The 15098-nt window shown below is 43.1% G+C and overlaps 1 protein-coding gene across 2 annotated transcripts in view; it reads right to left on the reverse strand.

Annotated features, from left to right (window-relative positions):
• cadpsa (Ca2+-dependent activator protein for secretion a) overlaps positions 1-14598 on the reverse strand; it is a 164542-nt gene extending 149944 nt beyond the window's left edge. Inside the window, exon 1 of one of the 2 annotated variants that reach the window (XM_061041507.1) lies at positions 13924-14598. In XM_061041507.1, the coding sequence (XP_060897490.1) occupies positions 13924-14310 (387 nt within the window). In that variant the 5' untranslated portion in view covers positions 14311-14598. The remainder of the gene's footprint in view (positions 1-13923) is intronic. The other variant, XM_061041508.1, reaches the window with a different exon arrangement.
• Positions 14599-15098: the final 500 nt, after the last annotated feature.

Here is a 15098-nt window from a genome sequence, read left to right on the forward strand (position 1 = left end):
GTGTGTGAATGTGTAGGTGTGACCTGCGGTGTAAAAGCGCTTTGAGTAGTCAGAAGACTAGAAAAGAAATATACAAGCTCAAGTCCATTTAACATTCATTCTTAATTGAAACCACAGTAAGGATAAGGAAAAATAGCCGATCAGTAGTGGTCTTGACCGGCCTTGATTTAAAATCCGGAGTCCGTCCAGTCTGAGAGCGAGACAAGATCGAGTAAAAATGCTTTGGTTGCAGAGACCTTCGAAAAGTGGTCCTAAAACCAAGACCGACTTCAAGACACTAAACAGAATCGCTCCATAATTGTGATTTAAATGAACCTTTTCTTAATTAATTCTGTGCCGTGCATGCCTCATAACCTTTTTAATTTATTTATGATTTAATATATTATCATGCATATTCCTTCCATAACATCTTTATTATTTATTCTGCTGTCGGGAAGCAGTTCAATGTTTCAAAATATGCGACACAAATCATTATAATAATAATAATTGTTATTATTATTATTATATGTCTTCTGCAGCAGGGTGCATGCTCCATCTCCCTGGTGATGACATAACATCAAATGGACGGTAATCCCAGATTACACACTGCACAGCAGACTGACAAAGGATTGAGAAAGTGCTCATCGGGGCGAGAGCTGCTATTCACACATTCACACACACACACACGGACGCACGCACCCAGCTTTCACATGAATACAGAACGAGGGCAAACCCTTAACAGCGGGCACACACCAGTCACCCCCCCCACACACACACACACACTCCCCCCTCCATTACAACAGAAAATTATGAATAAAGAAAAAGTGCAAGAACCAGAAGAACGCTTTACAATCTTGTCTGTGAAACTAAATATTCACACTCGTCCTGAACGTCTTCCTCGGAGCGCTCTGACATTGTGATTGAGAGGCTTTGGACGCTATATTCAGACAGCTTCAGAAACACAGCGCCCACTCATTACTGGCACGGGATCAGCTGCTGGTAAATCATTCTGTCAGAAGCCGAACCCACAGCCAACATCTCTGCACAAGCCAAAAGAGACTGTACTTCTCCTTTTTTTTTTTCAGCGGCTTTAAATTCATGTCAGTGTGGTTAGTTTGTGGAGCTGCCTGATGTCGGAGACAAAGTGTAGAGCTTTTGATTTAGACTTCAGTAATCTGCCGCTCACAGATCAGGGATTATTCCAAGGAGTCATCAGTAAATAGAAGCGCAGACGGCTGGGAAATCGCACGCTGCATCCATTCGTTTCTGCTTTTTTGGACTCCTCCTAAATATCTGAAGAACGAGGACAGGTTGTGTTAAAATCAGGAAGGTGGAGGAGGGAGGACAAAGCAACAAAGTGCAACAAATTTTGACTTTACATAATCTATCAATGGACACTTGGAAAAGAGTATGACGTAGCTTCACGTCCTGGCCAAAAAGTTGCACTTGAACACACCACAAAGACTACAGCTGACGACCAACCACCCAAACGTTCTGCTCATGCGTGAGAGGAAATAACTCTACATGCCAGCAGGGGGCGGTAGTCCGTTGTTATAATACGAGAAGACCATTTTCACCCCGCTGTCGGTCACCACTCGTATTATAGGTCGTCTACTGATGGAGAATAATGTCTGATAAAAAGTAGAAAATGGCGCTGGCGTTGTCAGCTCTTGGTCTTTTAGTGGAAAAAGAAAAGAAGAGGCGGAGGAGACGAATAAGGAGAAACCACACTAATGGGTGAAAGCATGGAGACTACAGCGGCGTGCTCAAGGAGCTTTACTGAACCTGAGAGGAGAGATGGAGAGAAATGAAACCTCTGAACAGCCAATCAGAGAGATTCCTCTCACACCAACATGTCGAATCTGCTGAAAAAAGGCCGACGGGGGCCTTTAAGAGTTCAGACTTTTATTGAGCGTGTTAACATGGACTTGAGTATCCCGGTTTACAACAGGTTTTTTAAGCATCCGCATTTTTATTTCTGTGCATGTAAACATCACATCCCACATGACACAGCCCATATCCTGAATATGAGAATCCCAACTTTTCTACCTGGAGAACTCTGAAACAAAAGGGGATACTGCTGCATGTATACGGCCTCAGCCAGGTGACATATCAGCAAAAACAAACATGGCGGCAGCAACGAGAGTATCTAACTTCTGGTGCGACGAAGAAACTAAGTTTTGTCTTTGGGTGATGAAAGAATTCAACATAATTGGAAGTTTAAAGATGTGAGAAAGCATTTGAATGCTGACAGATTTCAGTCTGTGGTGAACATGCTGCAGGACATACGGTGGAGTAAGTCAGACGCCTGAGCAAATAAGATGCAGTAATCAGAAACTGGGATTCTAGTATTTGTCGGATAACCAGTTTTCTCTGTGTGCATGTAAACACCACATCCCTGATACGATTAAAACCAGGATGAGGCTCGTAGCTGGGATGTTATTTGTTATTTGTTAGATGTATTGGTTAATTCAAAAAGTCTAAAAAGGTGGAAACTTAGATATGAAGTGTCTCCTGAAGATGAAGGATCGACAGCACACTGCAGAAAATACCTTCCATTGTTTTACTCTGAGAGTTATGATGTATCTGAATACAGACACACAGTGTGTCCTGTGCTATAGTAAAGTCGTTTTTTATACTATTTTCTAAGATATCTGCGGCTCGTTCTGCCATCTGGTGAAGTGTAAAGTTGTGGCGGCATCAGGAACGCCAGCTTTGTTGCTATTTCTGTCGCGTCCAAGTAACACGTCTTTTGTTGTGTTTTCTATGAATGCATGGAGGACTTTCAGAACCTCCTCTGTAAATCTGTGCTGTGCCAAGTGGCAGAAATACCAGTGTTGTTACATCCACAAATAATACATCTCATTAGAGTTTGACTCAAAATAACACAGAATTATTCTCTTTCTATTCTGTGTGCATAATTACACAGTTACATAATATGTACAGGTTGTCATTGGGCGAGAGGCGGGGTTACAACCATGCAGCCCTTTGTGATATCTATTCCTGGATTTATTCATGTATAGTCTTGTTTTTATTAAAGGGGACATATTCTGAAAAATCCACTTCTACAGTGTTTCTGAACATATATTTGGGTAACCTGAGTGTCTACTGACCCACAACATGTCCTTTGTTTGTGGTCTGCATAAGTTTTAGAACACAGAGAAAAATGCTCCGTTTCAAATGTGCTCTCCTTGTGATGTCACAGTGGGATTCTGGTAAAAAAAAAAAAACCTCCCCTCCCCTGGTATCTCCACCCATGGACTCCACCCCCAGCCTAGAACAAAACTTTTATGCAGGTTCGCTATTTTTATTCTCGCTATCAAAGGAGTGATGTCTACGGGGAAAACTCAGGGGGGGTCATTGCATTTAAAGAGATACACACACCAAAACGGAGCGTTCTGAGAGAGCTGGTTTATACAGGGTCACAAACCTCCTCTGGTGCTTGATTCATGTTATATTTTGAACAAAGCACAGCACAGATGTTTCATTTAGACCACAGGGGGACTGTTTGAAAAGGTGGAGGAGGAGGATAATATGTCCTCTTTAAGACTGTTCCAAAATGAGAGAAATCTGTCTGTGTGTATTTGCAATAAAAAAGGGTTTTACCCGAGACACGCTCAACAACAATGCTAGTTGTCGAGTCACATTCAAACAGGGTAAGTGTGGTGAGGCTTTAAATATTTATAAGACTATTGAAACGTTGATGTAACAGTACTTGGAATTAGAATTGGTACTCAGAGAAGAAATTATGGAGAGTTTGTGAATAAAACTCTGGTTGTGTGTCATGAAGGTTGAGGCCTCTCGGTGCTAATTGGCCCGCTGCCCTTCAGAGGTTGATGATGAACATCTCACATAGTATCAATAGATGTGTATGTGTGTGTGTGTGTGTGTGTGTGTGTGTGTGTGTGTGTGTGTGTGTGTGTGTGTGGGTGTGTGCGTGTGGGTGTGTGTGTGTGTCTACATGAACACTACAGGCAAACTGGCAAGGCTTTCATCATCGTTTGCAGCCTACATGCTGTCCTCATGAATAATGTATTCACTATTGATCTGTTTGTAACAACGCACACACCACACACACACACACACGGTTAACACACACACACACACACACACACACACTCAGTGCTGCTCAGCTTTGAGGGCACAATTCAAAAAGGTTTTCCTTCTTAACTGCTGCCTTCGTGTCACCACTGACACTGAAAACAGTGGGAGAAAAAGTTTGTGTTCTTGCAAAAATCGCGGCTTGAATTCAGAGTTGAAGGGTACAAAAAAAAGTCTGAGGAAATGCCACAGCTACACGGATTTACAGTTTCAGTATCATCATCACTATTATCATTATTATTGTCACAGTGACAGTCACCCTTGAAGGAGAGAAAACGGGGGATTGTTTTAACTAGAACCAAATCTTTATCAGCGTTGAATAAAACAGACTTTCCTTAAACAGAGTGATAACTGTTTTGTTATGTTCAAGTTTAATGAACTTTATGCCATCTTCTAAAGGACTGCATGAATGTTAGAGCGGGGGGAAAAGATGCAAAGCCAACCTGTTGTATATTCAGAAGGGTGGTTAAAATGGGACTATGCTGGGAAGAAAGATTTACATACTATTAATTGTGGTTTACACTCTGTTATTGAGAGACATGCTTACATATACACATATAGAGATGAAACACACACATGCACACACACACACACACACACACACACACACACACACACACACACAGGGCCTGTGGACATGCAGTAGTGGAGAGATGTCAGAGTGGGGCTGCTACACCAGCTGTTTTGGGTTCGATGCCTTTGCTTAAGGCACCTCAGCAGAGCTCGGGAAGTGACCTTGCACCTCTCCAGCTACCAGACTAACTTCCTTGTTTTGGCTCGGTCAGAGGTTTATTTTACCCATTATGAACCTTGAGAGCAGGCCAAAAGCCACGCCCCCTCACTTAGATGCACGAGCGCCGTTGGTCCAGAAGCGGACCTCAGCTCATCGCTGTGAGTGTGGGCTCGTGCATGCACGGGGTAGAGAACGAGCAGGGAGACATGGAGGCGTCTGATTGGTTCTTCAGATTGGTACCTCGTGGCAGACATTGGTCGAACTTTTTACAGGTTTACAAACTGATACAGATGACGGATTTTCTTTGTTCCTTTTTCAGAGAACATGAGTTATTAATGTCTGTCAGGACCTAAAGACAATTTCAACCAAAATCTTAAAAAAGTGGATCTGGAGGAAATGACCAACCCTGCCTTTAAACTCCTAAATTAAACAGACATCACACCTAACTGTTACTTATAACAGATAAGTTAGGTGGCTGTGATGGTCCATGTGTTGTGTTTTCCTTTATGTCTCTCTCTCTCTCTCTCTCTCTCTCTCTCTCTCTCCTGTTCCCTACTCTTGACTAGTCAACTACATTAGCGCACAATCTGAGACGCAGAACTTAAAGACGCTGGATTAAGTCACTTGAGTATACAAAGGTGTGCTTTGGGCGTAACATGAATCAAACCGATCAGAGTGTCGGCTCTCATTCCCTTTAAGAGCCATGTGCACCATCCTGTGAGCACCACAGACTTTAGACCAGGTTTCAGGTGGTCTAAGGTGTAGTCGTTTTCTGCGCTCTTAGGGAAAGAAACGCGCCTGACCACACCTCCTTTTAAGACAAACACACCCCTGGGTGCTAAGCACGAGTTAATTAGTTATCTAAACAATGTGAGCTCTGGGCGTTACAATGAGACAATGGGCCGGGCGTACGATAGGGCCATCTGACTCAAGTGACATCACAAGAGGCCAGTAATAAGATTTCACACATAAAATCCTTTATGCTTTTATTTTTTAAACACACCATATGATCTAATTCTCTCCAACTTGTGTAAATAAGAAAACTGTGATGTTCATGTTCAGACACGTTTCCTGCTCATTTGGAAGAATGACAATAGCATAGTGAGACGAGAGGGAAGAGAGTTTGTTCAGCAGAGGGAGACAGGAAGAGACTCATCACAGCTCATACGGTGGTGCAGAAAAAACAAGCAGGCAGCTGGTCTGATGGTGTTACTGCGTGGAGGGTCTCACCTGGGCTTACTTATCCCCCCGGCCTGATTAGGAGAGGAAAAAGCAACGTAATTAAAAACAAAAGGGAACAAGGAGGCATTGAACGATGGATCTTTGCTCGTCTAATTAAGAACCGCTATCGCTCCTCTGACAGACGAGCGAGACAAGAAGGTGAGAGTGAGAAGTGTGAGCTCAGAAAAGTCCCTTTTCATTCTGCACTACGTACTGAAAAAAGTCCTGCCTTATTAATAAAAAGCCACGTGCTAGCTGATAACGTATCCAGAAACTTTGCAGATTCAATATCGATTTTACAGTTACTGACATTTAAAAGCACTCGTTACTTTAAGTGAAACAGTCGACAACAAGCGGGGCGAGGATAGCACAGCAGCTTCCACATGCAGAAAACACACACACAGGTGTGAGCTTCCTACCGGGCTATACCAACATTGTTTTCCCCCTGCTCGAGTTGAACGACAGGAATATATCAGTGAGTTTGAGTCGTTGTGTGCAGGAAGGAACGTTTAGTGACTCTAATCTCAAAAAGGCGCCGAGCTAAACGATACACTTCTGCTTAGCTAGCTGTCAGAGAGCGCGCCGCTGTGAACACCGGAGGGCGGAGACACAGATGCAGCTCACGTTAACAGACGAGGCTGGATTTTAAATCACGGCCAGCTCCACGATCTGTGAGCCAGGACTCAACAGACTGATAGACCAGTGTGTTGTTGACGACCAGTGTTGGGACTGTAACTCCACTATTTGCGGTAACTAAGGAATTACCGTAAAATCCAGTGTACAAGACGCACATTGAATACCAATTTTTACAGTTTTTACAGTGTGTTTTATACACTGTATAATAAACCAGACCAATATACCAGTATGAAATGCTAACACACGCCTTCAGAGAGCTCGCTAGGTAGAGCTTCACAACTTTCACTGCAGGCCGAGAGCTTAACTACCGTACTGTAGCTAGTAGGAGGGCAAACTCCACAAAGTGAGAACAACCTGAACTTAGAGAGCGACAGAGCTGCACAGAAACTGCACGTTGTTGACGTTACTGAACACAATAGAAATCGTCTCAAAGACATTTTGAACTTTTCTTCTCTCTGAGAGACTTTCAAAAAGGTGCGACTTATATTCCGGATTTTACGGTAGGCTTAGTTACTTTCGAGATTCAATAACACCTTTGCAATGACTGACATTTAAAGCTTGTTATCTAATTTTTGTAAAAAATAAAAAAAAAAGCCGACAACAAGCAGGCGAGGGTACGCCAACGTTAGCACAGCAGCATCCTGGGAGAAAGAACGCAGCACGCTGTAAACAAACACAGGGGTGGGATCATTCAGGTGCGAGCTTCCTGTCTTGGAAAAGCCGACATCTTTTTCCCCTGCTCGAGTTAAACGACTAGAATAAAACAGTGAGTTATCAACTTCTCTCACACAGCAGATCGTTTCTGGAGCGAGGTTGTTTACACATTTGAAAATCAGGAATCTGTCCAAACTCAGTATGTTGTGTTTCTTCAGAGTGAGGTAATCGTGCCATCTGACTGATTTATGATTCTTCTCAGTGCCTGGTTCATATCATGACCTGACGGCAATACATGCTTAAAAAAAACCTTCAAAACAAAATGTACTAAAATCCTCACAAGACAGGTTTGAAGATTAAAGAATCCTTCATCTCTTTACAGCCCACAGCATCTCCAGCCCGGAGCAGTACCACCCACCTCCCAGCTGACGGGCGAATGTGTTTGAAGACGCCGTACGAGCTCCAGAGTGTGATCTAAACACAGAGTGTCAAATTAGACTTGTATTCTCTCTCGATATCGTCTAAAAAACACACAGGCTGATGCGTTCTTCTTCTCTGAGACTTCAGCAGGTATTCGAGCTGATGTGAGAAAAACGTGTTTGTCCCTTCATCTCTTGCTTCCTTCTCATATCAGGATCAGTCAGTCTCTGCCGGTTAGATAAATGAACCATGAAGATAGTTGTTATGTCTCGAGCACACTTGTATGAAAGTGGTACTTAGCAGACGGCTGCTTTTGAGACGAGCATCACAGCGAGACGAGTATGGACGTAACATAAGAGACAGCTTAAAAACATCAATCCTGAAATAAAAAGTGATTTAGTGACTGAAGCGACAGAGTAAGCAGCAGGAAGGAGACTTTTCTGCGGTTGACACGTTATTAAAAAGAAGGTGAAACATGTATAAATCAAGACGGCAGGCTTCCAGTTCATTTTGTAATTTAGCTTCTGGAGGTTTGGATGCAGGAATAACCAAAAGGTTCAAGATTTTGTGACATGACATGGAGGCCCCCCAACCTTCAGCGAGGTGATCTGGTACTACAACCACCTGACGCCCAGCCTCCACCATCAGACTGTGTCGCCCCTCAACCGGGGGGGGGGGGTTTATTCTATCGACGCTCAGAATTGTCATTCTCCAAACACATCACCCGCCCCATAGAGTCCAAACGCCAAATACCTTCCCGTCATGTCGCATTTCTATCTTATCCATTGTGATAAATAATTTTCTTTATTCACTCGTCTCTCCTGATTGAGCATTTTTTGGACAGTGAAATATATTTTAAATAATTGGTTTAAGAACGTTTATTTCGGGTAATAATCTACGTATTTCTCCCACAGCACCTGAAAGCCTCCTCATACCAGCCTTGTCAGTTAAGAAATATCATTATTGGCAGTTCCAATCCTCATAATCTAAATCCACTCAACACTGATAATTATTTTTAATGCTGCTGTTGGATGCACTAAAATAAAATCCTCTCTTTTTCCCCCATTGCGTCCCCATTGATGCAAAAGGAATAAGACGAAAAACACTTGTTTAATAAAAATCTGAACCCAGCTCATCTAGTGCTGCAAAATACAACTCATAAACCTGCAAGCACACACACCTGGTACATGTGATGAGTGTAACAACAACCATTCAGCCACCGCTGATCTGTCCCCTGATGTCATCGCACCGTCATACCATTATAAACTGCTGTGAGGTTTGATCTGATGAACCTTAAAACTCATGAATATATTAATCAAAGTGTTCTCCTGGATCTTCTTTTAATTCTACAACAACACCTGTAGCAACAAGCCCACGCCACGCAGAAACAGCGCCCTGACACTTCCTGTTACTGACGCTCGCTTCATTCAGAAATCCTGTTAGGTTCTGTATAAAATATTCTCGTGACATTCACACTGAAAGGTAACAAACAAAACATCCTCTTCATTAATTCTATTCCTGAACTGTTGTTTTAGCACAAACATAAAATAAAAGAGGCCGTCACGTGATCAGTGTTTGAAGAAATGTTCACAGCGAGGTGTTTTTCTGTGACTCAGTTTTTACACAACGACACCTGAAACCAATCACGCACTGTCCTGCCTTTCATGCATATTAAACATGTGTTTTTTTTAAATGTCTATTTTATTCATGAAACGTGGGACATGGCTGTAAACGGTTCATGGAGGTCACATTGGACTCTGGTAGAGTTAACTTCTGACAAAACACTTTTGGTGGGTCAGGATATAAGAGCACTATCTTACTGTTTGTTAGCTTATTATGAAAATGGAAACATATTACAACTAAGAAATGTCAAAGACTTTTTTGTGAGGAAAATAACAACAACCGTGCAAACAGGTGGAAAGCATTTGTCCTAGTTATGGTCTAACAAAAGATACATAAATACTTTTGTACACGAGAGATGATTTATCACCAATAACAGTAACGACTATGTGACCGCACACTTCATGAAAAATAAATGTAAGAATAAATAACTATGAATGGGATAGTGAATAGTGGACAGAAACAAACGTACTGCGCATCCAAAAAGTAGCTATTTTCAAGACTGCTGTGTCGGTCACCTAGCAACAGGCGCCATTTCTTTTTGGTCGTGTGCGCTCCCCTTCTCCGCAGTGAGCGCAACACACACTGCGTCCTATCTGAAAGGCCCTAAAATACATCCATCCTAAAGGTACAGATGTTTTGTTTTATACTTAACAATGCGTTTATTTTATAAGTTAAAATCAGGAAATGTTTTTCATTTCTTTAGCATCATTTTGTTTTCCACTTTTTTTTAAAGGTCACATATTCTCCTCCTCTTCAACCAGTGTAAATAAGTCTCAGAGCTCCTCAAAACATGTGTGTGAAGTTTCTTGTTCTGAATCCACTCTGATCCTGTATTTGATCATGTCTATAAACCCCTCTATTTCAGCCCTGCTCAGAACAGGCTGTTTCTGTGTCTGTACCTTTAAATATGTAAATGAGCTGTGTCAGACCACGCCCCCTCTCTGGAAGGGCTTGGGTGTACTCGGTGCTTTCTCGCTCCATGTCCTATTGTTTACAGTGAGAAGGCAGACTCAGAGGGCAGAACAAACACCTAGCTGTTGGAGTGTCACCCACCTGGGGGAGGGGCTACTGCCCTTTGTGATGTCATGAAGGGAAAATCTCCAAACAGCCTGTTTGAGCACACATTTTCTGAAAAGTGGAGCAGGAAGAAGACGGAGAGGATCGTCTTTTCTCATCATTTGTAGACAGACTAGGGACACATATTAGTTTAAGAACAACATGGTGAAGTGTATTTTGTATAAATTGTCACCTTTAAGACACTACCGCATGTACCAACTATCACAGGAACTTCAATATAACACAAGATGGATCAAACTGTAACTTTCACTATCCTGTGTTTTCTTAATAAATGAGAGAAGAATAGAAATGTGACACTTCTTGTATGAAGGCCCTCGTGAAAGCAGAGTGCCTTTCATCATGCACGCCCCAGAGTAAAAGGAGGATCTCATGGGGACAATGAGCTGTGTGGAGAAAGTGTAACCTGATGAGATTTGAATAACATGTTGACACAGACAGAAAATAACAAGAGCTTTACTGAGCGCTGCACTGTTGAGCTTCTCCCACAGGTGCCCTTTGTGTGAAAATGAAAACAGGAGGCTGAGCTCTGCCCGACAATCTACACTGTGATGTTTTGCTCCTAATGCAGCTGTTAAGAAAGATGTTTATATGTGAAGTCATTCACAAATGTACATCCACTGCAAATCACTACGATAACAGTTATAAACAGCATGTACACAGGGGGTGGGGGGGATCCTTACAAGCTGATTTTGTGGTAGACTTGTTCAATGCAATGCAAGAAAACAAAATAATAATGCATGATGGACTGATGTCATGTTGGCCCAGGTTCCAAATCCGACCTGTGGCACCTTTCCCGCATGTCGTGCTGCATTCATGTGCCGCTCGGGTGGGCCAGGTGTTCGAGTCGGGAGGTAGCTCTTCTGACTTCAGTGTGTTTAAGTTCAATGTGATTTAAGTTCGGAAAGTCTGAATATTGTAACTGCACACAAAAAAAGCGTTGACGCTACGAAGAAGATCAGTGAAATTCAACTGTTAAAAGTTAAAAGTTGATGTGGCAATACATGAATTATTATAAAAATATGTTTTTAACAAAACACATGTTGACGATTCTGACGGCATGTTGGGCGCCTAATTCTCTTTCGAGTTTCTGAGTCGTTGTTGTATTTTACAACTCATCACCACATGAATGCACCATCATTCCCCACTCTCTCTCTCCCCCCGATTTCTGACTCTATCCTCTATCCTGTCTCTTTTTTTTCTTCTCGGCATGTTTTCACACACTGATGTTCCTACTTTCTGCCTGTACAGAAATATGTGCACCATGATCCATTTGCAAGTATGTAGTAGTTCTTTATGTAAAACATGATGGTGATGACTCTTTACATACGTCATACAACAGCTGATGAAAGGGCTAGACAATTAAAGATAAGGTAAGCTAAAGGACAACACTATTAAACTAATTGACAAGTATTAAAAACAAAAGGACAAACCGACAAATCCAGTGAATGAGATTCACTTCTAAAACTTGTTTTTTCATCTATGGGCTGCGTTCTATGAAGGAGGTACTAGGTGTACACATGCAGCTGTTGCACTGACATGATGCTTCACTAAGGAACAAGTGCAAGTTCTCTTTTTTCATTCTTTTAAGAAATGCAACTATCACTATGTGTCTGTAAAACCAAGTGCAGTGATATGATTTCACACATGCAGCGGGCTATTGAAAAATGTCCCGCCTTTTTTCCCCAGTTTGGGCTTCATGTGTAAACGCAACATGGACGATTTATTCACCCAGACTTTACCCTGCCTCGCCTTCAGCGACATTATATTTACCTAGGTTGTGTTTTTATCATGTTTCAGTGATATAAACCAAGAAACAGTCAACATTAATAAACCCTCCTCCTTATCTTCCTGCACGCACTATGCAGATCCCCCCCTCCTTCCCCCCTTTACTAAAACTGAGTGTTTTGAGTTGAGAGAGCTTCAGATACAGACGATCTTCTGCAACGAGGTGTGCGTGTGAATGGCTGGTTCCTGAAAATATCAGGGCCTGAATGTCCTGGAATTTTTTTTTAAATGTCGGGAGTGCATGTGTGAAAGAGGCTGATGAGTGCATGCTACTTTGCCTTCGTCATGAATTACTGAAAAGTCACAAAAAATAATTAAATGGAGTCACACTGGTACCAGCCTCTGCTCCTTTGTTGATATTGTGATTCTGTCGACCTACAGATAGCGTTAACATAAAGGGAAATATTCTCATTACAGCTCCGTGAGGGCGGACTCTGTTGCTTCTTCTGCCACTTCTGTGTCTTTCTTTTTCAATGTCATGTCTTGCCTCCTGAGACCCCCACCACCCCTCCATGCGTGTGCATGTGTGAACAACCATCTCAGGAGGATTTCAGGTGCAGTCCTTCTGGAATTCTCTAGAATTTTCCAGGAGTGCAGCATGGGTGAAAACAGTTGATGAAAGGAAGAGCTTAGCCCTACACGGCCGTTTATACCAGCCGTCCCTGATCATGACTACAATCAAGAACATGTGACAAACATTTAAAAGAAAATCAGAATCAATCACCTGCCCTGCCTTTAAGGAACATGCTGTCCGTGAAGACATGTAATACTGATCAACAGGGGTCAGTGAGTACTTAAGTTCCTCATCAAATATGTAATGTGTCATAACAAAATCAATACATTGATCTTATATATCTTGAGTTGGTTATAGTGGTATTCCTGGCATTATTTTCTTCATAATTGGTGCATTAAATCTGACATGTAGAGGACAGAGGATGTAACTCATGGCACTGATAGTGTGTTGGTGTTGGTCTCTCTCTCTCTCTCTCTCTCTCTCTCTCTCTCTCTCTCTCTCTCTCCTGTGCGATATAAATTGTTCTAATAAGAGCTCAGCTTGAGAAGAGCAGGAGGAGGGGGACCACCGATGCTTCTACACCCAGAGGCAATTCTCAAATGCAAGAGCTACTACAATGGGTGGGAACAAGAAGACACACACACACACACACACTCTCTCTCTCTCTCTCTTTCTCTCTCTCTCTCTCTCTCTCTCGCCATCCCTTAGCCTCTCCTTGTGTTGCCAGCCTGTCTGTCTCATTGTCTCTAACACCGTGTCAACCATTTCTACAACTGAAAAAAGCTTTGTCATCATAATCCCCCTTGTAGCCAATCGGAATGAAAACATTTTCATTCATAAAGAAATGTCAATTTCCTGCTCGCTCGTGTTGAGCCATATCTCACAGACTGTGCCTGAACCATCACAGACGGTCCGCTGCTTGTAACCTTAAAAGTTTAATCCTCATATGATTTGAAATAAATTGGATATGAGTGGATATGTATGTCACAAACACACAGCCTTTAGTAGTCTGAGTGATTTTTTTTCCATTCTTGAAAATTCGGCCAGACGGACTCCATGATGCAGCTGTGGAAGCAACAGTTGGTGTCATGTATCGTAGTGATGCTTTGCAAGAGGAAATAATGATTTCAAACCTAGTTTTTGTTTCAAGTTTCCCCCTCTTTCTCCACTCTGGTCTTACCTTCTGCTGCCTCCTGGCCATGTCAGTAGGTTGCTTTGCGTTAAACGGATACGCGATGCAGCGCATGACAAACACATACAGCTGGAGTCTCTTTTTCTTCTCCTCTTCCTCTCTCTGCATCTTCTCCAGGTCCTCTTTCTCCTTGTCGCTGCCGACCGAAGGGCTGGGGCTGGAGGGTCGACCGGCGCCACTCCCGCGGCCCCCCCGGGGCTGGAGCCCTGCGCCGCTGCTGTGGCCGTCGGAGGCGGCGGAGGCGGCGGCGGCGGCGGCGGTGGCGCGGCCCGGTGATGGCCGGGCTCCTGCGACGCTCTTCGGGGCCGCCACCTCTTTGCGCTCCACCTCCAGGATCTCATCCCCTTCCTCCTCGCTGGAAGACGGGTCCAACATGCTGCCGAGGCGCGGATGAGAGGCTGCACCTGCTGTTAATGCAAAATGTCAAAAAATAAATAAAATAAAAAAAAAGTGGAAGAAGATGCCGGTAAGCCTGAAAAGGGAGAGCTCCGGGGGAGGGGAGGGGGGAGAGAGACGCTGAAACCGGACTGATGAGTGGAGCAGACTGTTGCTTTCCAGGGAGAAAAAAAAAACCTGCCGACAGACGAGTCAATATCAGAGTAAAAAAAAAAAAAAAGAAAGTGATGAAGAGTCTCTGGCTGGTTGCGTGTTTTCCAAGCCAGTCGGTGGCACATAGGAGGGATTTGTGATGAGAGCAGATATAAAAAAGGGGGAGGGGTCGCAGGGGGGGGGGAGTAAACAGGAGGAAGCGTTGATGTGTTGATGCTCTGCTGCCTGGAGGAAGAGAAGGAGGAGGAGGCGCTGAAAACCAGACCTCCGGCTGCTCTCAGATCAGTTTGAACACAGTGAGTGAAACGGCCACCTGATGATCACACTGAGTCACATAAAGACAGCTTATACCGGAAACACAGCTTTCACAATAAAAGCCTCACCACTGTAATGATAAATTGAATGAATGAAATAAAATCTATCATCTAACTGTCTGCTCATTTCTGCAGTATAAAAGGTCTACCATGCCTTTTCTGTTACACACCTTAATAACTGCGCACAAACATTTGCAAAAGGCGGGGCTTCCATCCATGGTTACATTGTTTAAACAGTGCACACCTGATACAGATATGAGTCACAATTCAAGCAACAAAAAGATATAGATACCCTAACAC

This window comes from Labrus mixtus, chromosome 7, assembly GCF_963584025.1.
Source record: "Labrus mixtus chromosome 7, fLabMix1.1, whole genome shotgun sequence".
NCBI lineage: Eukaryota > Metazoa > Chordata > Actinopteri > Labriformes > Labridae > Labrus > Labrus mixtus.